Source organism: Lissotriton vulgaris, chromosome 3_1 (assembly GCF_964263255.1).
Source record: "Lissotriton vulgaris chromosome 3_1, aLisVul1.2, whole genome shotgun sequence".
NCBI lineage: Eukaryota > Metazoa > Chordata > Amphibia > Caudata > Salamandridae > Lissotriton > Lissotriton vulgaris.
In genome coordinates this window covers 1111279643-1111301842 of record NC_141689.1, presented here as the reverse complement: position 1 = coordinate 1111301842, position 22200 = coordinate 1111279643, and the positions used below count along the sequence as shown (strand labels likewise).

The 22200-nt window shown below is 45.1% G+C and overlaps 1 protein-coding gene across 1 annotated transcript in view; it reads left to right on the top strand.

Annotated features, from left to right (window-relative positions):
* Positions 1-22200, top strand: part of BANK1 (B cell scaffold protein with ankyrin repeats 1) — a 2350097-nt gene that overhangs the window by 1823378 nt on the left and 504519 nt on the right. The window contains exon 8 of the mRNA XM_086961584.1: positions 17450-17537. Coding sequence (XP_086817710.1) covers positions 17450-17537 — 88 coding nt within the window. The remainder of the gene's footprint in view (positions 1-17449; positions 17538-22200) is intronic.

The window sequence follows — 22200 nt, the reverse complement described above, 5'->3', positions numbered from 1 at the left end:
GCCATTCAATTCAACTAAGTTTCAGCTGTCTGGAATAGAGGTGATCCATTTAAAGGCTGCTCAGACCAGAGCGGGTCAGCATAGAACATGGATTCGTCCCTGAAGGAAGCTAGTGTTCAAGATTAGGAAAAGTTGCCAGATTTTGTAACTGTTTTATATGGCAACTCCACCATTGTCTATGGGCTTCGGTAATGCTAAAAAGGGGATGTACGTTGTTACAACGCATGCTTTTACCACGCATGCTGTAACAACGCACGTTTTAAAACGCATTCCATTACAACGCATTGCACTGGGGGGGTGCTGGATAGTGAATAGTTTAATTTACTATTCCAACACCAGTCCCCGTGGACACTAGGGAAGGTGTTGGATAGTAAATTAAAACTATTCCCTATCCTAGAGCGCCCTCAGTGTAATGTGTTGTAATGGTTTTCGTTTTAAAGTCTGCGTTGTAATTGCACTGCGTGCTAAAAGTTGCGTCGTAAAAGTTGTTCCCCCTAAAAAGGCTGTGCTGGGAACCTGCTGTGCCTAAAACCCGACTGGCAGGTGTCAAATGTAAGTGCAGCAATTTGATAGGATTTCCAGCATCTTTGTAAAAAGGAAATATTCGAGGTAAAACTCAAGTTTGCACATTGCACACTATTTAAATATGGCTCATTTAGAAATGGTGTTAATCGGGCACAATCGCATAACGTGTCTGATGCATGGAGCTTTTACTCCTTTCTTAACCCTTTACAATGGTCAACCTCACTAGCAGACAGTGTAATGCTGGACTGGTAACATTGGAATTTGCTTCTAATATAAATTCCTGCAATTTCTAAAGAAAGTGCTAATTCCGACTGAAGATCCCCTGTTGGAATTTCCTTCACATTTCTGCTTCTGGGTTGGAGGAAATTCCCCCAGTGAATTCTTTTACGGACATAGCACCTTGACCTGGAAACGAATGATTGTCCAGGACCACCCAATTGAATCAGGATTTTAGTCGCTGCTGGGGTTGGTTGTGCTCGCTCACGTGGGAGGGTCTCTGATTGTTTAAAAGGCAGGGAGTGACTTTTTAGCAATCAGCTTCTGCTTCCTTCTGGTAGTATTTTTTTACAGACCTAGTTGCTGTCAATATAAAACAGCTGGGCATGTTATTACTGGCCTTCTTCAATCTAGTGCTGAAGAATATAGCTTTTCCTGTGATTATTAAATTTTATAGCCCCTGGTAAACGCGCGCAGTTCCAATTCGGCGGCGAACGATGGAGGAACTCGCTGTTCACTTGCTGAATTTCTCAAGGCACTTTCCATATTGCTTGGGACCTTGGTGAACCATGAATTGATTTCTTGACTGCAATCTCTCTCTCTCTCTCTCTCTCTCTCTCTCTCTCTCTCTCTCTCTCGTCTTGTGGTGCCATTGTGTCAATGGAGAGAAGAAAATGGCTATAAGGTCATTTAGCCACGGGAACCTCTCATGAGGCATCATCATGCATTATATCATCTCACATTAATGCCCTGCTTGCCTTCTTCATGTTTGAAGGCATTGGTAGGAATGATACGGGGAGGCTAAGCTATGCACAGTACGCAAGTGCCTCATGCTCATGGGGTAGGATCAGACCGAGAGAAAGTGACCTGCATATAATGATGAGCTTCGGGTTTGTGATTTAAAAAGACCCACTCTATGATATATGTGTTGAGTTAACTGAAATTGTAGGCGACTGCGAGGATGGAATTTAATGCAAATTTTTGATGAGATGGTTACATTGCGGGCCATATATAACAATACTATCATCCGTTAAACAGATGTTCGACAGAGTGACTCATTGTAAGGAAATATGATATACTCATACAGTGGTAACAATTGTATTAAGCTTTTACATAATGCACTCAGTGCATTGCATTGTCTATTGTTGCTAATCAATTAAGGTTATGTGGAAATCAGTAAGCAGCTAAATCCTGGAAATGTCTGCTTTGCTCACAATGTACCCAACCACACTACACTGACCAAGCCACTCAAACATTAAGCACACAACAGTGAAAAAATGAAAGTATCGAACCAGTCGATTGAACCTTGTGTGCTGTAGACACTAAGGAACTGAAGTCAACTCTCGCCCAAATACCTCAACACTAGTGAGTCTCTACCAACGCGCAGACCACAGTCCTTCATAAATAGCAGGCACCACTATGGAAAAAACCATTTGCTAATCCAAAAGATCTGGTCAATTTCTTCCCACTATACAGCCTACTCTCTCCATCTAATAACCTTCTCAGTGAGTAGCTGGATTTTCCCTGTCTCCCAATATATTAGGCTCTAAATGTCAATTTAATATGGACTGGCGCCACACATTCCCTCATATTATGAGGGTGACTCACATCCATTATGGGTTTTACGGCCATCAGCACTATATATCCTGGGAAGTGGAAGTCCATAGGATAAATGAACATTTTTAAATACAAGCTTCATATATGCCTGGTGGAACTGGCTGAAAGTTGACCTTATGCAAGGGGTTAGTGATACTCAGCATCTTTTTTTTAGGAATTTTATATAGCGTGAACTTTACCCAAAGGTATCGGGAGCGTTGTCTATTGTCCCTATTCAATTAAGGTTATGTTGAAACATACTGAAGCTAAATGGGAGAAAAACACAAGATATATAAAAAGACATGCAGATGTTGGTGCCTAAATGTAATTCCCAATTTTGAGGTAAAATTCAGAAAAGGATCAACTTATTGCATTTGGTAAATTCCAAATTCCTGAATAATGTTTTTACTGGGTGCAATAAATATTGAATTTGAAGTCCTTGCCTTCATCCCTCTACGTCAAAATTCATCCTTTTTCCTGCTTAGATATAACTTGCAGGACCTGTGCCAAATTTTCATCTGGCTCAGAAAGGAAAATCTGGGAGATGATGCTGAGTTTTGCTTCCACCTTTCTGTCTTCTGAGCAGCAGGTAAAGATAGGGGAACCATTGGGTTTCTGGCACTGCAATTGTAAGACTTTGGACCAGTGGTGTAGCTAGGGCTTTTGTTGCCCGTGGCAATCCCTTAGTTTACCGCACAGTGCCGGTAAAGGGGGGGGAGGGGTGATGGCGAAAGATCATGACGAGTGGTGCCAATAAGGGGGGGGTGTGGGGTGCGTGCGACAGTTGCCAACGAGCAACGAGCTTGGGGGGTAAGCGTAGCAAAGCCGACGAGGGAGAATAAAGAAAAAACAACAAAACTTACCTTGCGCTCAGGACTCGCCGCCGCCCCCAAAAAGTGATGCCCGGGACGGACGGTCCCGCCACACCACCCTTAGCTATGCCACTGCTTGGGTCTGGTGTCCTATCAACCACAGGACCCCCTAATTGTACTAGCTGTAGCGCCCTATTTACTGTGGGCCATCACCACTGATTTTCCCTATAACGTCTGCCATACGTGGCATATAAAAAGCAAATAATGGCCCACCACACAGGGAAAAAAAACACTACATCAAGTACATGGATTTGATTGATTCAATGTCATTGATCTGCTCCCTGCTCCCTACTTCCCAGTGATTCCATTCTATATGCAGGCAGGTCAGAGCTATGACGTCTATTTTTACCTAAATAATCTATCAGTGATACTAGCCCTACTGGTTACACTATTTACAATGCCTTAGTAGGTATACACAGAATTATTATCTCATGCCTTTCATTGAATCCTCCTGATTTACCCCCACTCTTCTCATCTTTTGCTACTGCAAAAAGCATAAAGCAGAGAGTGCAGAGCACAATTTCCACCATACAGTCCCTACAAGATGATTCTTGGAACGACTTTCTATCCAACAAACGAGTAAACTGAAAGTATTGGACCTGATTACCAAATATTTCCTCTAGAGCAAATTAGCAGGCGCTCCATAGCAAGTCAGAAGTATCCAAGCGGTCTCATACAGCTCCCAGAAGGTTTTATCCTTGAGGACGTCTGAAGATGCCTGTGGCACAAGCTTAATGCCTCGAGTGTATCTTTGTGGGTTCAATTAGAACTTGAAGTACTCAAAACACTTCCAAATTGACCTTGAATGCTGAAGGCGTGACTCGGTAACTCATTTTCCTGAGGTCTATGATCTGATTCATAAAGTATTAGCCATGTTAATCCTTGGTATTAAAGTACTTAAATATGTGATATCTTCCAGTGCATCTTGGCAACAACAATCCGTGACGAATCTACTGCGGCACAAAACACAGTGGTTTACTAAGACTGATTCAAATGGACAAATTACAGGTGGCGAGCGAGAGGCTGCTGTTATTTTGATGTGTATTAGTCTTTCTTTGTCCTTGCGCACTGCTGCGGATATTTGCAAATGTGCAGTGGCGGCTGGCTTGCACCAAGGGTGGTGAGGCAGGGGCGGCACAAAAAATACATAAAATAGACGTACTTTATCTTGCAGCGCAACGTCCTCCTCTTCTCTCTTCTCGCCTCACAGAAGCTCCTGGTGCAAGAAACTACTCTACCCAAACCCAGCCGCGGCCCGTGGAGGGCGTTGCGGTGGGGCACAAAGGTGGGGCGGGGGGAGGGGCAAGGTGGGGGATGCTAAAATCCGGAAGATGGATAATTGGAGGTAAGTAAACAATTTCGCAGCACGCGCTACGAAACTCGTTCTATTTATTAAATTGTTTACTTACCTCCAATTATCCATCTTCTGGATTTTAGCATCCCCCACCCTGCCCCTCCCCCGCCTCACCTTTGTGCCCCACCGCAATTCCCTCCACGAGCCGCAGCTGCCCAAACCTGGTTCTGCTTCACAGCATGAAAGCAGCGCCAGGATTGGAAAGAGCGTCCTCTCCCAGCGCTCCTAAGAGCAATGGAAGCCTGTGCTTTCTCTAACCCTGCTGTCTAAGACAGCTAGGTGAGAGAACTTTAAAAAAGTGCATGTCTGGCTGGGCGGTTCAAGACGGCGGCCAAAGATACATGCTCATTTTAAAGCACATAGCTTTCTGCTGCTTCCAGTTGGCAGCGCTGGCCGCACCCCGTCTTGAGCCCCCCTCCTCGGACTCAGTCAAGAGCTCTCAGGCCAGTGTCCCACCAAACATGCAGTGCTGGAGGGGCACCCTGGAACTTAGGGGGGGCCCCGCATGGCGGGGCTGCAAGGGCTAATGTTCATTGGTATTTCCATTGGCACTATTACCGCACCAAAATACCAACCCATTTGTAATGAGGGCTTTACTCTCTTTTTTTCCAGTCACTGATTCCCAAATTTTTCAAATAACCTCATCTTTTCGAGCCCAAGACAGGATTTAAAACACCAATCAAATCGTGCGTGAAGGTGAGCCTGACTGAATGCTAATCACTATGGTTCAATTTAAAGGTGAATTGGGCAACTCTTTGTTAGGTCTGAATGGGACAACTCATGGTGCCCGGCATAGCTCCCAAGATGCTCTACGGCACATTCCAGCCACAGTCATCAATTTTACAGCAGTAAAAAAAGAAAAACACAGACCTAAGTTTACAAATATATACATAGCACTTTAGAGACGTTCTGCTCTCTAGGCTTTGTGCAGCATACAGAATTAGTTCAGCAATATGGAAGAACAGATGCAAATGAAAATTCATAAATTAAAAAAAACCATCTCCGACATTCTTGAAGCCAAGAAAACGAGGCATGCCTCTCCTTTTAATAAATTGCTCTGCAAAGATATGGTTACTCTGCAAAATTTTTGGCAATGTTACTGGCTGGCAATGTGTTTTCTCATTCTTCGCTGGAATATGTAACTGCTCTCAGTGAGTAGCTGGATTTTCCCTGTCTCCCAATACATCAGGCTCTAAATATCAATTTAATATCTACTGGCGCCACACATTCCCTCATAAATATGAGGGTGACTCACATCCATGATGGGTTTTGCGGCCATCAGCACTTACTATCATGGGAAGTGGAAGTCCATACTATAAATGAAAAATGTAAAATACAAGCTTCAATATGCCTGGTGGAAGTGGCTCAAAGTTGATCTTATGCAAGGGGTTAGTGATACTCAGCACCTATTTTTCCGGAGTTTTATATAGCGTGAAATTTACCCAAAGCTATCGGGTATCAGAGCGCTTTACATGAGCACCAGTTGCGTTACACAAGGACACATTAATTTTTGTTAGGCATGAGTAGATTAAGTGATTTGCCCAGAATCACAGGATGTTGAGCGTCATTGCCAAGACTCGAACCGAGATTTGAGATCCACTGCCCTAGCCTTTAGGCCACAGCCACATACTCTCCTTCTTGGTATCAAACCTTTGGTAACATTCACCATTGTGCTGATTATTACCTGGCAGTGCAGAACACCTGTGGAGAAGTGGTGTTATGGTTGGATGGAAGCCATCCCTCTGTTGCTAGGTATAGTGACTAGCAGGCTGCTCTAATGCTTCAATTCCAACAAGGTGCAGTTTCAAAGTAGTTATTGCGAATTTGACCTCTGACCTCGTTAGCAAAGAGAGGCCACCTAGGGTGGTAGTTGGGGTTTGACACTCTACACTGGTGGATGCCCCCAGGGACACAAATTTTCTGTCTGAGTAAATTAAATGATTGTTGAACAGCAATATGCATCTACTGTAGGGTTTGAGTGATTCACGAACATGTGTCTTAGCAGCAGAAAAATATTATATTATTTTGGCAGAACATGACCAAAGAAAACATGAGCAAACTTATATAATGACCAGCATTTGAACAGCAGCCGCATGAACAGTGGCGGCTGGTAGGGGACAGTGGTGGGGTGGAGTACGAAGGTTAGGAAATAAAAAAAGAAAACTTACCTGCTGGTCGTTGCTAGTCGCCACCTCTCCTCGCAGGAACAGGAACCCAGGCTTCAAGACTCCCCTGACCAATCACGACGCTGCTGATAGCAGCGTTGTGAGTGGTCTGAGCAGCACTGTGGTTCAGCGCTCAGAGGGGGAAAGGGAGCCTGTGCATGTTCTCCACCCAGGCTGTAATGCTGCCTGGGTGGAGATAATTCATACTGTACATGACTGTTTGGCCGGCCCGAGATGGTCGGCCAAACAGTCATGTGCACTTTAGATGCAGCACCAGCCACTCCTCCCTAATATCACAGGACTTCAGCTCCACCCCGCCCTAACCTGGAGCAACCAAAATACAAAAAATAAAATGATCATAACAGAAGTTATTATCATTTTTTTTGCACTGCACTGCTTTAAAACAGTGGGGCAACGCTTCTCCACCTTAGCGGAGGAGCAGCCACTGCTTATGAAACATGTCTTGACCCCTTGGTGACTGACACTAGTCGGAGCTTTCCCACCTCTTCGTGTACACTGAAAGTGTTGGCACAAAGTGAGAACACTATTTTCACCAAATACCATAATAACTAATGGTAATTAGTCAATTGCCATTACAAGTGTTTCAAGGAGAGGAGCATGCATGATACATCAACATTTCGATACAGGGGGAGGGATTTTATGAGAAGAATGAGCTAGGGCACCCAAGTGCAAATTCATCTGTAGAGAGGTTTCTCCTCTAACACTTTCAATATTTGTGTGTTCATTGGCTGATGACCATCCACAAGGATCCTCTCTTCAAATGCAGATGTATGCTAAGTTTTTGGATAGTGTGTCTGTTAGACCTGGCACCATTGGCGTGGGTCTCCCTTCCATTTTTGCTGTTGCCTCATTTATTTTTGCTGGTGTTAGATGCTTTGGGCACTTTGCCACTGCTATCCAGTGCCACAGTGCAAGTGCTCCCTATTGTAAATTGATGTATGGATTAGTGATTCCATGTTTGGCTATTTTGGTTTACTTGTCAGACCCTAGTCTAGTGCACTAAGTGTGGCAGGGTGTGTATTCCAAATGCTGCTGGTGGGCTTGCAGCACTGGTTGTGCCACCCACAGAAGCAGCCTTGTAAAATGTGTCTAAGGTCTGCCATTGCAGAGCCTGCGTGCAGTCTGGTACTGTCATGCTGACTGGGCAAGTGCACTCACTTGCCAGTCCCTAAACCTTCCCTTTTCTTCATATCAGTCACCCCTATGGTAGGCCCAAGGGCAGGGTGCATTGTAAGTATAAGGTAGGACAAGCCCTGATGTATATGGTATGTCCTATTAGTAAATTACAGCCATGTTTGTTTTTCACTATTGCAAGGCTACCTGTTCTCCATAGGCCAAAATGGGCTGTTAGAGTTATTACATTCTATAATCCTAACTGTCTCAGAGAACATGGTAGAAAGTATTCCTGAACTCAGAAAAATAAAATACATCTTTTAGTAAAGTTTATTTTAATATTCCGTGTTTGCAAATACCACTTTTAGAAAGTAGGTGTTTGCTTGCCTCACCATTCAAACCTGCCGCTGCTAGGTTGTGTATTTCTATGTCTGGTTTTGAGAGTGACAGGGCTGGGGAATTCCAGGAGACAGGCTGAGTCACCCAGTGGTGAATAGAGAGATCTGCATCTAGATGGGAGGGAGGAGTTGCACCTGAACCGTGAATAGGGCTGTGCCTGCCTTCCACAATGCTGGCTCCACCCCCTGGGGAGCGGCTGATGTCTCTGCCCTGCACACAGAAAGAAGAGCAGGAGTCCTGTAAACAAAGTGCTCCAGGACTGTACTTGCCTTCCACAATGCTGGCTCCACCTCCTGTGGGGCGTCTGATGTGCCTGCCCTGCACTGTGAAAGGAAAGGAGAAGTCTGGTAAACAGAGTGCTTCAGAACTGGTGTGGACTGGGCAAAGGCCCCTCTCCCCTCAGAGAAAAAAGGATTTTGGGGTATAAATATTGGGACCCTGATCCCATAAATTTAGATCACTTTGGACTACAAGAAGAAACCTTTACTGAGGAGAGGAACCTGAAGAAACTGAGGAGAGACTATTCCCAAGCTGAAGTACTGCTTGGGGGATTGGCCTGCAGTGGTTGTCTTACTGCCAAAGGAAGGAGAAAGGAACGTTGTGCACTTTGCTTTCAACTTGTGAAGGATCTCCAAGGGCTTGGAAAAGAGCTTGACTCCTGCTGAAGTCTCAGGGACAACATACTTCACCCCCAGCTCCCCGGAGTCCTTTTTGAAGTGCCTGCTGCTGTTTTGGGCCTTCTGAGGAACTGCGTGTCGCAAGGAGCTGGAAGCACGACTTAACGAGAAGAAGCGTGTCGCCGTCGCTGTGCCTGCCGTCGCAACTCCGAAGGAGGGTGTCACCGCTGGAACTGTCACACTGCACCGCATCGGAGAGAAGCGCGCCGCAACGAAGAGGAAGAGTGTCGCCATCGCTGCTGCTGCTGTCTCAACTCCAAAGAAGGAGGGTGCTGCCGATGTAGTTGTCGCACTGCACCACATCAAGAGAAGCATCTCGCATAAAGGTCGGAGCATGTCGCCGTCACTGTGCCTGCCTTTGCAACTCCGAAGGAGGGTGTCGCGGCTGGAACTGTCGCACTGCACCGCATCGATCAAGAGCACCTCGAATCCCCGAGAAGTGCACCACCGTCGGAGCTGCTGCCGTCGCATCTTGGATGTCACCGCTGCAGTTGTCGCAATGAGCGTAAGCCTCACGCATCGGGGAGAAGAGCGTCGCCGCTGGAGCTGTTGCCGTCGCATCGTAAGGGTGTCGCCACTGCAGTCCACGCATCGAACCGAGGACTTCTCGCATCCCCGAGAAGCGTGCCGTGTCTGAAAGATCTTTACGTCTTTATTTCTTTGCACCTGAACTTTGCCGTATTTCCCATCGCTGCAACATTGCTTGTCGTGGAAGCACAATGCAACCTAAGGTACATTGACGCAGAGTGTCGCATCTAAGAACTGAACTGAACTAAGCTTAAATCTACCATCTTAAAGTAATCATAGTGTGTATTTTTGTTGTTTATGGTCTTGTGGTAACACTATATAAAGTCTACTTATTTTTTATATAAAACCTGTGTGGTGTCCATTTGTAGTGTTGTCACTGGGTTACTGTATGTGGTCACAATTGCTCAACTTACAACGTCTCTGAAATAAGCCTTGACTGCTCGGGCCACGCAACCTAGAGGGTGAGCAGGAGTTATTTTAGTAGTGTAATCCCCTTGTCCTGACGAAAGGAGAGGGTCCCTATTTGTCACAAGTACCTACCTGTGCCAAATAGAGACCCCCAAATCTAACAGTGTCCATCTCTCCAAATGGTGAGTACGGACAGTTTGATGTCTGTTGCTAACTATGGTTCGGGTCAAAATGTGAATCATCTGTGAGAGCTATATGGCTGAGACAATACTATGTGTCCTTTAAACAGGCTTGCAATCCACTTTAGTTGGCATATTCTTTCATTCTCCCTTGCTCATGTAATATCACGGGTTCCTGCTCCAGGAGAGATGGCGAAAAGGGGGAACAAGGGAACCCTACTCACAGCGGAACCAGGGCAATATGTTTATCCAAAGAACAGTGGTTCCTGTGGCATATTAATTTTACACAATATTCAATATAACAGCTTAAATAAGCACTATTGACTTATAACAGAAAAGGGTTTGGCAAGGAAAGAAGCACACATATATACCAATTTTTAAGAAATTACTTATTGTATTTCAACTTAAGACACTCAGTCTAATATTTATAACAGCGACATATATACAAAAAAAGTGAAATGTGTCCCCAGTGATTTGTGAACAAAAAACAGAACATGAAACAATTAGTGGTCTGTACAGTTTTGTTGTTATGGATATTTACAAAGGGAAAATGACCAAGCACAATAATAAAGCAATTCTTATCAGTGACTATCTACAATCATAAAACACTGTGCTTGAAAAGGTTCATTCCCTATGGCGTCGACGGCGTTTCGACCTGCTTGGTAAAGGTCTCGTCAGGACTAAACAGTGAGGGACATCTTGTGGTGTCTTTGATTAATGCAACCCATGCGTGATAGAATAATGGAATTGACTTACAGTATACCCAGCCGGGCACACTGTCGATAGAATACGTGGTAATCCTAAGTATAGAGCTGACAGTCGATATATAGCAGCGGAAGACAGGAAAATGCCTGCTCGCAGAACTCGGAACGCACGATCGCGTTTCTTCGGTCGTCTGTGCAATAACAGAGTATCCAGGAGAGATGGCAGCACATTCGATAGGCAACTAGCTGTGAAGATTTTCACTGTAGTCTCTCATACGACATATCTAAATTGGAGGATTTTGTGAGCTTGGAAACTTGCTGAACTTTCTTTAGAGGAACCATGAAGAGTTCCACAACATTACTGGACTGTAGCCACAAGGGTGTTATCTTCAAGTGATGGAAACATAACTATTAGCCAAATACTCTAAAGTTTTTTCCATTGAAACACGACCCATTGTCCTATTCCATGGTCGCAGTAATACTACAGGTCGAAAAGATTTTGCTCTGGACATGAATGACAATATCTGCTAAAGAGTTTGGAACCAACATGAGTTCTGGGAACCAGAAGAACATACGCAAGGTAGAAAAGAGTTATATACCTGTTGGCATGGGTCCACAAATGTCAATGGCAACTTCTTCCCTGTGGCAATTCAGATATCGCCTGGAATCTTGAACACGTCAATTATTGAGCACAGCTTTATCTAATTTGTCAGGAAATTGAAACTTTGCCTTCTATCTCCAAAGTCTTCTAGTGGCCACAATGCACTGGTGATCTTCACCTAACTATTTTATTATTTGCTAAAATTCTGCAAATGTAAAAATTGCTCTTGGTTCTTTGAGGGTGCAGTATAGATTTGCTGCCTCTGTTCTCTAAACGTTCTGCCAATGCTGGATGTTAATCAGTGCCCACTCAGCTCAATATGTTGGATCCTCCTCTGGTGAATGAATGAATGAATGAATGAGGAATATGTATTGCGCGACTTAGCCCGGAGGCATCAAGGCGCATATGATGATATAAGCCTTGTCCAGAGCCAGGAGTTAAGGTTGTTTGAGGGCATGTCAACTATATCCATTCCCATTGAAAGGCCTCGAAATGCAGCTTAAAAGTGAAACATGGGTAAAGAATGTGGTAGTATTCCAGTCATTCCGAAGCTCGTTAAAATTTCTGAAACTATAGTCTTACAACCTCAAACTCCGCCTCTCAATTCGGGTGGCACCCTCTCCTTGGAGCTTCCAAAGACTGAAATAAGTGCTTGATTATAAATGATGTCTGAATGTCTCACTGTTTAAAAACAGAGGAGCATTCTCTTGTGACCATGCATCTTCTGACGTATCTGTAGGCGCAAAAGTGACGCATCAAAATATTCTTTCTTTACTTTAGAGTCGAACCTACCTGGACTCGCCGGGCACCTCCTGGCCTCAGCAATGAGCTATCTCGGCGATTAGGGATCATTGTGATGCAGAACTAGCATTGATCCTAATAATACATGGCAGCAGATCAACAATCTCTTCAGAGAGTGGTGCTTGATGCAAAGCATACCATGTGGTTATTTTCAGCAATGTGTGGCCAAGAGGAAATGTGACACTTTCATAAACAGGGAGATGTCCGACTCTTCTTAGTCAGATCCCTCAGTTTTCACTGATAAAGGCAAAGTCCTGATTGTACTGTACCAAACTCACTAGCTAGCAATAAAATAGAAGGAAATAAAGGATGACGTGCTCAGAATAGAGTGATTGCTAGAGCTTGCACCTATCAGGGGAAGGAAGGATCTTTTTGTATGAAACGCCTCTAATTACCTTCTATATTTCCTAATAGAACCCAAAATCTGATGTTCTCATATCTAAACAAATCTAAGGGCCTGATTAGGAGTTGCTCATTAAATTCCATCCTGTGTGTAAACCCCTGTTTACGTACGGGTTAGAATTGAAAGTTGTTAGGTATTTAACGCATCCAGTATTTATCAGATCCATTAAATACCTCTACTGTCATTAAATTTCAGCAAGTCAAAACTGCCAAAATGTAACTGGGGAAAATCATATGATGTTTACCCTACCATGTGGATTTTGGTGAGTTAACACCTCGTGATAGGTGCTATTTATAACACACGATAAATAATGCACCCTGCGTTATCATTATTTATCAGGTGCGATAAATAACACCTAATCTCGTAATCAGGGCCTAAGTTCGTAGCAAAAGTGAGGATGCATCAAGACAATTCTTACATTTTGACTTATAAAATATTTAGTTGTGAATATGTTTTGAGGAAAATTTTACTCCATTGAATTGGTGTACCACATGACTGATGCAGTGAGTGAGGCACCATTTCTGCTAAATAGCTTGGTTCAGCTGCCACATATCCAGAAATAGGCACAATTCTACTCCCTGCTGTATCTTCTGCACTAGGGCAACTACAAAAATCAAATCCCTTGGATAGGCTCAGCCACTGGCCCAGTCTTCTCTCAGGAGCCTGGTGACATCTGCTTTGACTTCGTGTTGTTGCTTGTGCATCATGTCTCTAATGCATGTAGCCCAATTGAGCTGATACTAGCCTTGGTTAAAGAAATATTGGTCAAGTGGGAGGTCAAGCCATCAGTCTTGTTGATCTATCATGAAAGATTTTCTCAAAAAGAGTGGGCCACAAAAGAGTGAGTCGGATGTCCCATCCCTCACGATATGCCAAAGGATATATGTGATCTCTCCACTACATCAGTAGATGACATCATGGCTCTATTTTACATTCTGTCCTTAGTAATTTTTGACAATGGCAGTTGGTAGGAAACAAGGGTGGCAGGGTTCGGGGTTGAAAAAAAACAAGAACATTTCCCTCACTTCTGCATGGCTGCCGTCTCTCCTCTGTCTTCTCTCCTCTGCTTCTCTTACCGGAAGCAGAAGCAGACAGGCTCTCCTAGGCCAGTCATGACGCTGCTGTCACCAGAATGACAGCAGCGTCCTGATTGGTCTGAGTGGCCTGACAGGGACAGGGAGTGGGAGCCTGTGCATGTTCTCCACCCAAGCTATGCATTAAAGCCGGGTGGAGAACATGCTAAGTGTGCATTACTGTTTGGCAATAGCGGTCGGTGGTGGGAGTAGCTGCCGGGCGGTGACATGGGGAGGAGGAGGGGCAGGGTGGCGGGTAGTAATCTATGGATTATGGAGGATTACAGGTAAGTAAACATATAAATAAATAAAACAAATTTCTTTGTGCGCACTGCATCCCCAAATGCAATGCAGTGCACACAACGAAATTTGTTTTATTTATTTATACGTTTACTTACCTGTAATCCTCCATAATCCATAGATTACTACCCCCTCCTGCCCCTCGCCCTCCCCACATCACCGCCCGACAGCTACTCCGACCACCGACTGTTACTGCTGTTTGGCCGGCTCAAGACAGCCAGCCAAACCGTCATGTGCACTTCAGTGCACCAACCTCTCTTCCCCCTGCTCACTGTGACAGCAGCTAAGCCCCGCCCCAAAACTGGTTTCAGCAAGAAAAATAAAATAATGATAACGTCGTGTTATTATCATTTCATTTTTCCTTTTATGCACTGCTGAAAAATAGTGGGCGACTCCACCACTGCAGCCTGTTCTCTTTTATGGTCACCGGAAGGTTCTTGTATGTCTCTGATTTAATGGCAGAACAATGATTGTCCCTTAGAGCGGATCACTGTGTTCCCTGCACACTCTGCGGCAGCAGACCACAAGAGTCACGATGTTTGTTTTCTGTTTAGAGACAGAAGAATGCTATGGGCATCATTTATGAAAAGTGACGCATCGCTGCGGGAAAACAGCGATGCGTCACTTTTCACTGCGCCCTCCTTACGACACCAATGATGTGTCATAATTACAGTGTGATGCATCATGTCGGAAGGAGTTACAGATACGTCAGTATTTCTGACGTATCACTAGGTGCAAAAGTGGCGCATTGCTGGAGTGTGTCACAAAAGTGACGCAACTCCAGCAATGTGTCCTTTCACATGGGGCAAGCTCCATGTGAAAGGGCTTCCATCAGTCTTACGCCTGCTGTGAGACAGGCTTAATATTTTGACGCATTTGAGTCCTAAAAGTGGCGCAGTCAAATCTCATAGATTTCACTGCGTCACTTCCATGACCCTTTCTTGCGTCAATACGCCCCCCCTTGCATACATTATACCTGGCGTAGGTATAATGTGGCACAGGGGTTTACAAAGTGATGCATCTACCTAGATGCGTCACTTTGCAAATATGGCGCAACAAGGCGCATTTTTTACGCCACTGGTGCGTCACAAAAAGTGACGCACCGGCGGCGTAAAAGTGACGCACAGCCTCATAAATGAGGCCCTCTATATTTTAGATGTGCTGGAAGGTGACCTCTGGCTGACCTAACTTCATTCATGTTTCTAAATGGAATATTTGAATGAAAAAGTAAAAAAAAAAAATTCAAAGAATACATTCCATAAAACTAGCTTTCAAGTAGGAAGTGAAACAAGGTTGACCATTGTTTTCTCTTTTTTTTGTTGATAAATCGTGTTTTCTCATTTTTAGCGTGTAACTCAGCTCAAGTGACTCCAGTATGTTTCTTTTAAAATGAGGAGGAGACTCCGAGTGTGCCCCCTTGCCCCCCTCTGCCGCTCGCCTACTTGGTCCTGCTGAATACCCCTCATAAAGTGCTCACTTATCTTTTGCAGAGCTTCGCACCCATACACTTTCTAACTGTACTTCCAAGACGCTGTAGGAAAAAAATCGATTTGTCATTACTTTTCTCACTTATTGTTTTCTTAATATTGTCTTTCATCTTTTTATACCTCGTGCATTCTGTATGCCGTGAGATACATTGCACTGCCCTGCTACCTTCCATACGAGAAAGAATGGCATATTATTCCGTGTTTCTCTTTATAATTTTGTACATATAGGCCTTAGTTGCTGAAGCATTCACGAAAACGACCAGAGTCAATAAAAAAGTTTCCCCTCTTTTTCAACAGTTTTCAAAACTTTAGGATAAGCCTCGAGCGAATGAACGTTCTATAAAATACATTTAGCGAGTCCTTGTTCTGAAAGGGAAGATTGGTCTGCACCCACTGCTTTACTACTTCGGATGAGTGCACATTTACGACTTTCAGAGACACTCACTATGGGTCATCTGCAAAGGTGAATGAGGGAGGCCCATATTGAGAGCTCCACCTAGGCTTAGGTGGAAGTCTTCCCGTGGAAGAAATTCAGAATTTCTTTGCAGAGTTCTCCACCCAGCTTTAGACTTATCACTGTCCAACTGCTGAAATGAGGGGCTGGAGACGCCTACAACCAGATTTCCAACAGTAAAGTTACTGTTAGTAACTCAGTATTAGTTAAAAAAAAATAGTAAGTACAGTGTTAAACTCCCAAACATTTACAGTAGCAGTTGCATTGACTGTATTACGAGTTTGGCTGCAAGGCAAGTTTTATTTTAATTTTAATTTCCTGTCACATTATTTATAGTTATCAGTTAAATTACATTGATTAAAAAAGTAAATTCATTATTAAAAAAAGAAATACCTCAAACTACAATACATTTTAAATAAAAAATATAACATTAAAATAAATGTAACATAAAAAGTAATGTATTTTAATTTATTTTATAATTGTTTTTAAAATGAGTGTGTTTTCCCTGCATCCATTGTTTTAATTGAGACAGTGCCTTGGTACCAGTAGTGGTTGGCCATGTGTGATACTTGCCTTACTCCAGGGGTTTGGCTGGAGCACGTGTAAAAGAGTAAGACTCTTTTATCAGTAATACTAATGCAGCAGATGTAGGTATTTATTTTGTGATTCTGAATTATCTTATTCATTTCGGGGTATGTATTTGAACCAACATGTACCTCATTAAACTTCTCCTTTAATTTTCCTAAACTCCCCCAATTCTTCTGTAATTATTCTCCATATTGCCATCACTCGCTCCTATCCCTCCCACATGTACTACTAAAACCTATACCTCCATGTGCGGATATTGCCACATCTGCGGCTGAGATCAATGTACAGAAAAGATAGGAGATCTTTGTCTGAAGGTTTGTGAATTGCTTTTTGGAGCATGTGAAGCAGTAGTACTTTACATACTCTAAAAGGACTTTTGGGAATAGGCCCCAAAGTTTTCCAGAGACGTAGTGAAAGCTGAGACTGTCGCAGTATTATTGGTTTACTTCTGGAAAACTGTTGTGAATTTGTATTTGCAATAATGTAAATGTATTTCCCTATGCTTATTGGCAGATGTGCAATTATGGTCGATGAAATGCCATTTATTGTGTGTAATGCAACATTTGTGCCTGCTCCTACTGGGGTAAATCTCCTACCATTTCCAGGGCAGGATCGAGTTGGAGATGAGTTGGAAAATACCCACAAACTTTTGAATGTGGGGATATTCCCCTCTCTATTGCTCCCACTCCCTCACCCCTTGAGCGTAATTTACTCGCATGCAATATTTTTCCATGGGGGAGTAATATTGCATTTAAGTGAAAGGCGTTTCAACTGCAAAATGTCACATTTTGTGAATATCTTCAACTCGTAAATCAGTCAATTTGGATGTGTAAATTAGGCTTACAAGCGCAAATGACTCTGTGCAAAGACCTAAAGTTTGATGAGTTACTCGAAATGTTCCTAGTGAAGGATATCTGTTGAGTGAGTGCAATATCCGGACACAAAAAAAGTGCATGCCTGACTTTCGTTTAATCTTTCCTTTCAGATTTCTACATGGGAAAATGAGTATTTGGAACAAGGGGAGGAAGAAGCAGAAGATGAAAGTATTTATGTTGACATGCACTCTGCTTTAGGTATGTCACACATCCGTATTTGTTTTTGGCAGCTTTGCTAACACATGCCTATTGTATGAATTGATACATTTCCGATGCAAATATTTCAACCTGACTATCAACTGGCGGAAATCTCAATTTTTCCCCCTCACTGCTGCGGTGGCCAGGTTTCCCCTTGACTATCCTCTGGAATGGTGTGACTCGGAGTTGCGATATCTTGGTATTGTCATATCTTTGGACAGGGAAGACGCGGTTCGGCTTAACTATGGTGTGGCCATTACTAAACTGGCGGATGATGTCACCAGGTGGATGTCTTTACCTCTCTCCATGGCTGGTAGGGCGTCTCTTATTAAGATGGTCGTTCTGCCCCGCTTTCTTTATCTCTTTCAAAACCTCCCATATCATCCTGGTGCTTATTTCTTTCGTAGACTTCGCTCCGAGCTCCTGCGGTTGTTCTGGGGGGGGCAAGCAGCCACGGGTGGCCTGGGCCACCCTTACGTTGCCCTATGCTGATGGCGGTTTCGACGTCCCTGACTTTGAACTTTATTATCTCAGCGCTCAGGCGCATTATGCTTATCACTGGATGCGCCCCACGCCGTTCATGCCCCAGATTGCTGCTGAGCATTGGGTCGCCCACCCGCTCCCTCTTGAGGGGATGGTTTTGGGCAAGGTGTCCGATGTGGAAACGCCCCGCATGACGGTGACGTGCACGGTGGATGCTTGGAAACGGGTGGCTCATTTGCTCGGCGTTTCCTTTCTCTACTCGCCGGCCTTGCCTCTGTCTTATCATCCGGATTTGTCGCTGTTGTTGGAGACGGGTTTTCAGCGAATGTGCAAGCGGCTGGGTATTCTCACGTGGGGCGACTTGTTCCATGAAGGTGCCTTCCGTACACAGGCTCATTTCTTCGGTGCGGCTGCTTGCTCCCCTCTAGACCTGTTCTACTTTGTCCGCCTGCGGCAGGGCATGCGTGCTCTGCTTCCAGACTACCCTTCGGAGCCTGGGGTTACCCTCCCCCTCCACGTGCTGTTGGTCTCAGATGGGCGACACCTGGTGTCGAAATTATACGGGGCTATTCGCCGACAGCGATCGGTCCCGGCCAATCGGGTGCGCGAGCAGTGGGTTGCCGAATTGGGTGCTCCTATTACAGATGAGCAGTGGAAATACTGTTGCGGGCTCACGGCCAATGTTTCTTCTAGTTGTCGCCTTAAAATCATCCATTACAAGTTTGTTCAGAGGTATTACTATACCCCGGCGAGGAAACTACGGTTCCATTTGGCGGAGGATGACAGGTGTGCTAGGTGTCGGGCGGAAGGCGCAGACTTTCTGCATTTGGCTTGGAGCTGTGCGGGGGTATTGGAATATTGGACTCAGGTTCATGACGCCCTGCAGGTTATGGCGGAGGATGGGGTGGCGTTTGACCCCTTGGTGATGTTACTTGGCTTCTCTAAGGACGTACCTGCCTCTCACCGTAGATTTGTTGACGTGGCCCTGCTGCTGGCTAGGCGTAGGGTGGCTTGTTGCTGGGGTCGTGGTAGGGTGCCGCGCTTTCAGGACTGGGTGACTGACCTCATATACTGTCAGGACCAATACAATGTCTATTCTGACTTGATGCCTGTTCGATGCAGACCAAAGGACTTTTGGAGTCCGCTCCAGGCGTACCTCCTGACCAGGGCTGTGCGGGACTCTGATTCTGAATCTGGGGACCGCGAAGGGATAGGTTGATAACATCATGATAGACTGGGATTTTACACAACGCCTGCTTCTCTTCCGATATCGGGGGAGGGGCTGACTGTGTCTTTTTCCTACGGGCTATTGGGGGGTTGAAGTCCCCTTTACGATTGGTTTATTACTGGTAATTCAGATTGCATCCCTGTGCGGCACCTTTATTTCCTGTGTCCCTCCTTGTTGAGTCCCCTCTGCCTCATGTGCTCTCCGCTTATGTAATGTGTTCATACTGCATTGTCTTATTGGCTTGCCTGCCCATGCTGGATCATAGTATTCTAACCGCTACTGTACATTTCGCTATTGCTCCTTGTATTGACTGGTGCCCTGCCCTGTACTTCCTTGTATCTCCTTGCATTTTTTTTATTTCCTTGACTCTGACGTACCACTGTAATGGCCATATGTGACTGTCTGTTTTGTATGTACACTTCCCTGGAACCTGTTTGTCTCCAAATAAAGGTTTAAAAAAAAAAAATTTCAACCTGACAGGATTCAAAGCAGTGATGCATAATTAGAACAGATGTTGATAAAAGAAATACAGCAGATCAATCTAATCTGATGTTATCTGGTTCCAGTACAAACAAGGACCAGCCATATGCAAATCAGCAATGGCCCTCCTCCAATAGGAACAGTCCAGCACTAGGCCACATCCTCCCTGAATAGGAACACATGGAACTCCTGGCTGCTTTTGGTATTATTAGGTCTACTGTGGGAACTGTAACTTGTGTCTAGCTTGAATCTTATGGCACACTTAACTAGGTGTGCATTTCAAACTTACAGCATCTCACTGAAAATGACAACCAACAAGTAACTAAACCAGTAGGTGATTGCTTGTGTTTCCATTTAGAGGGGATATGAAGTAGGGCTTCCAGGTGGATAGTTCCTAATGGAAGAAAGCCAATGTGGTTTGCATTGTGTGAGTTCCTGTCTGTGTGGTACAGTGAGAAAAAAACAGAATGGATTGGAATGAGGCCCAAACAAAAAGTTCTAGCGCCTGAGATTATTTCAAGTAGTCCTCATATCTCTATTCTTTCTTTGTTTTTTTTTCAGTGTGTTTGGTCTGGCCACTTCTGTTTTGTGATCTCCAATGGTCTCTTTCAGTTTTGATGAATGACTTGGATGAGACGCATTGACACTTGTAAACTGTACTTGTCGGGTGAGCGGGAAAAGAAAGTCTCAGCACACCAAAGTACTTCTGCACAGACATTTGCTCAGTGGAAGAGTGATTACACAATCCTCCCGAATTGGCAAGGTACATAAATAAATATGATAAAGAACAAGGGGCATATTATCAAGATAGGGCCTTACATTATCGCCGCTTTTATCGTCAGGAAACTGCCGATAAAGCGGCGATAATGAGCTTGATAATATGCTCTATGAATTCAAATCGAAGCCCATGTTACATGTCTTCACATCTAACCTGGGCTTCGCTTGGAATTCATAGAGCATATTATCAAGCCCATTATCGCCGCTTTATCGGCAGTTTCCTGCCGATAAAAGCGGCGATAATGTAAGGCCCTTTCTTGATAATATGCCCCAAGATGGCTAAACAAACCCAAACTAATAATATGGATAATTATGCGATCCCCAGAATGGAAGCGAACAGGGCAACTGAGGGGGACTCCTTTGCATCGACCCAGGAAACAGAACTACATTGGGAGCCTGTCTTTTGGGACATAGGGCAACAATTGAAGATGCAAGGATTTCAATGAAGACCAGAACCTATGCAGTAATAATTGTTGAGGAACGATCTACAGAAGGTATCTTACTGGGTCGCAGAGGTGGAAATGTAGACAGCCACCCGGCCTCTGCAAAACAATGTTGCACCCTGTAGCACTCCTCTGGGTGGGCTCGCCCATAGGAGATACATAAAGGGGCTGGAGACCGCTCAGGGTTTTCGCCCGCACAACGCAATGCTGTGTATTGTCTCTGTGTGTGCTGAACACATCTAGGCTGAGCTGCGCACAAGGGCAAGGACGTCGAGGCCACCTGGCCCTCTAGACTGGCGACGCGGCAGGTGTCTACCCACACAGTGGCAGCCATGTTCCGCCTGTCCACCACCACACCCTGCTTCAGCAGCTGCCGCCATGGGGTATCGCCTACTGGGATGGTGTTCCCCCCTACACTTCTTTACTGCAGCAGTGATCACACCTCACCTCATGGGTGGTGATCTGGCTGTCGTCCCACGTCCGGCCCCCACTGACTCCTTGGGCGACTCCTGAGCTCCCCAGCTGCGAGGAACGTCAGAGATGCCCCTGTTGGGCCCTAAAATACCACACCTCCACGCCGGAAGGCCGACTTCTGCCTCCACACTGCATCGGATTGTGCCCTGCTGCCGGCTCGGCTCCCGCCAAGTAGCTGTGTAATTTCTGGCAAGTAGCGCACGGCCCTGCTTCGCTACAGCGGCATCCCACGCTCTTTCTGCTGCCTGTGGTCCACACCACAGGGAGAAGTGCACGGCGAATCCTGCAGCGCACAGTGGCTGCAGGTAGGACAATATCAGACTCCATCACAAACAAATAGTGTACTTTGGTGCACCTTGGCAGGGGCGGCTCTAGGCTCATGGCGGCCCTGGGCAGGGAGCGTAGGTAGGGGGCCACGGAAGAGGGGGTCCAGGCGGGGTGGAGCGCGGAGGGCAGTGAAGAGGGGGGGTCAGGGTGTTTGGAAGTGGAACAGAGCCGGAGGCGGCCAAATCCATGCCAGGGGCCGCCACGCAAATATGTATCCATCCTCAGAGGATTATTATATTAAGGATATATATTGGCGTGGTGGCCCCTGGTTTTTGGTGGCCCAGTGCAGGTGCACAGCTTGCACATGTCTAAGGCCGCCCCTTACTATGGTGCAAGGGTGCCTGCGTCTGCGCAGGGCAGCAAATTTTGAGCCAGAACAAGGGAGAGCAAAGGGATCCATTATATCATTGAAGATATGACGAATCCCTCTGCTTTGGAATTAACATAGCAC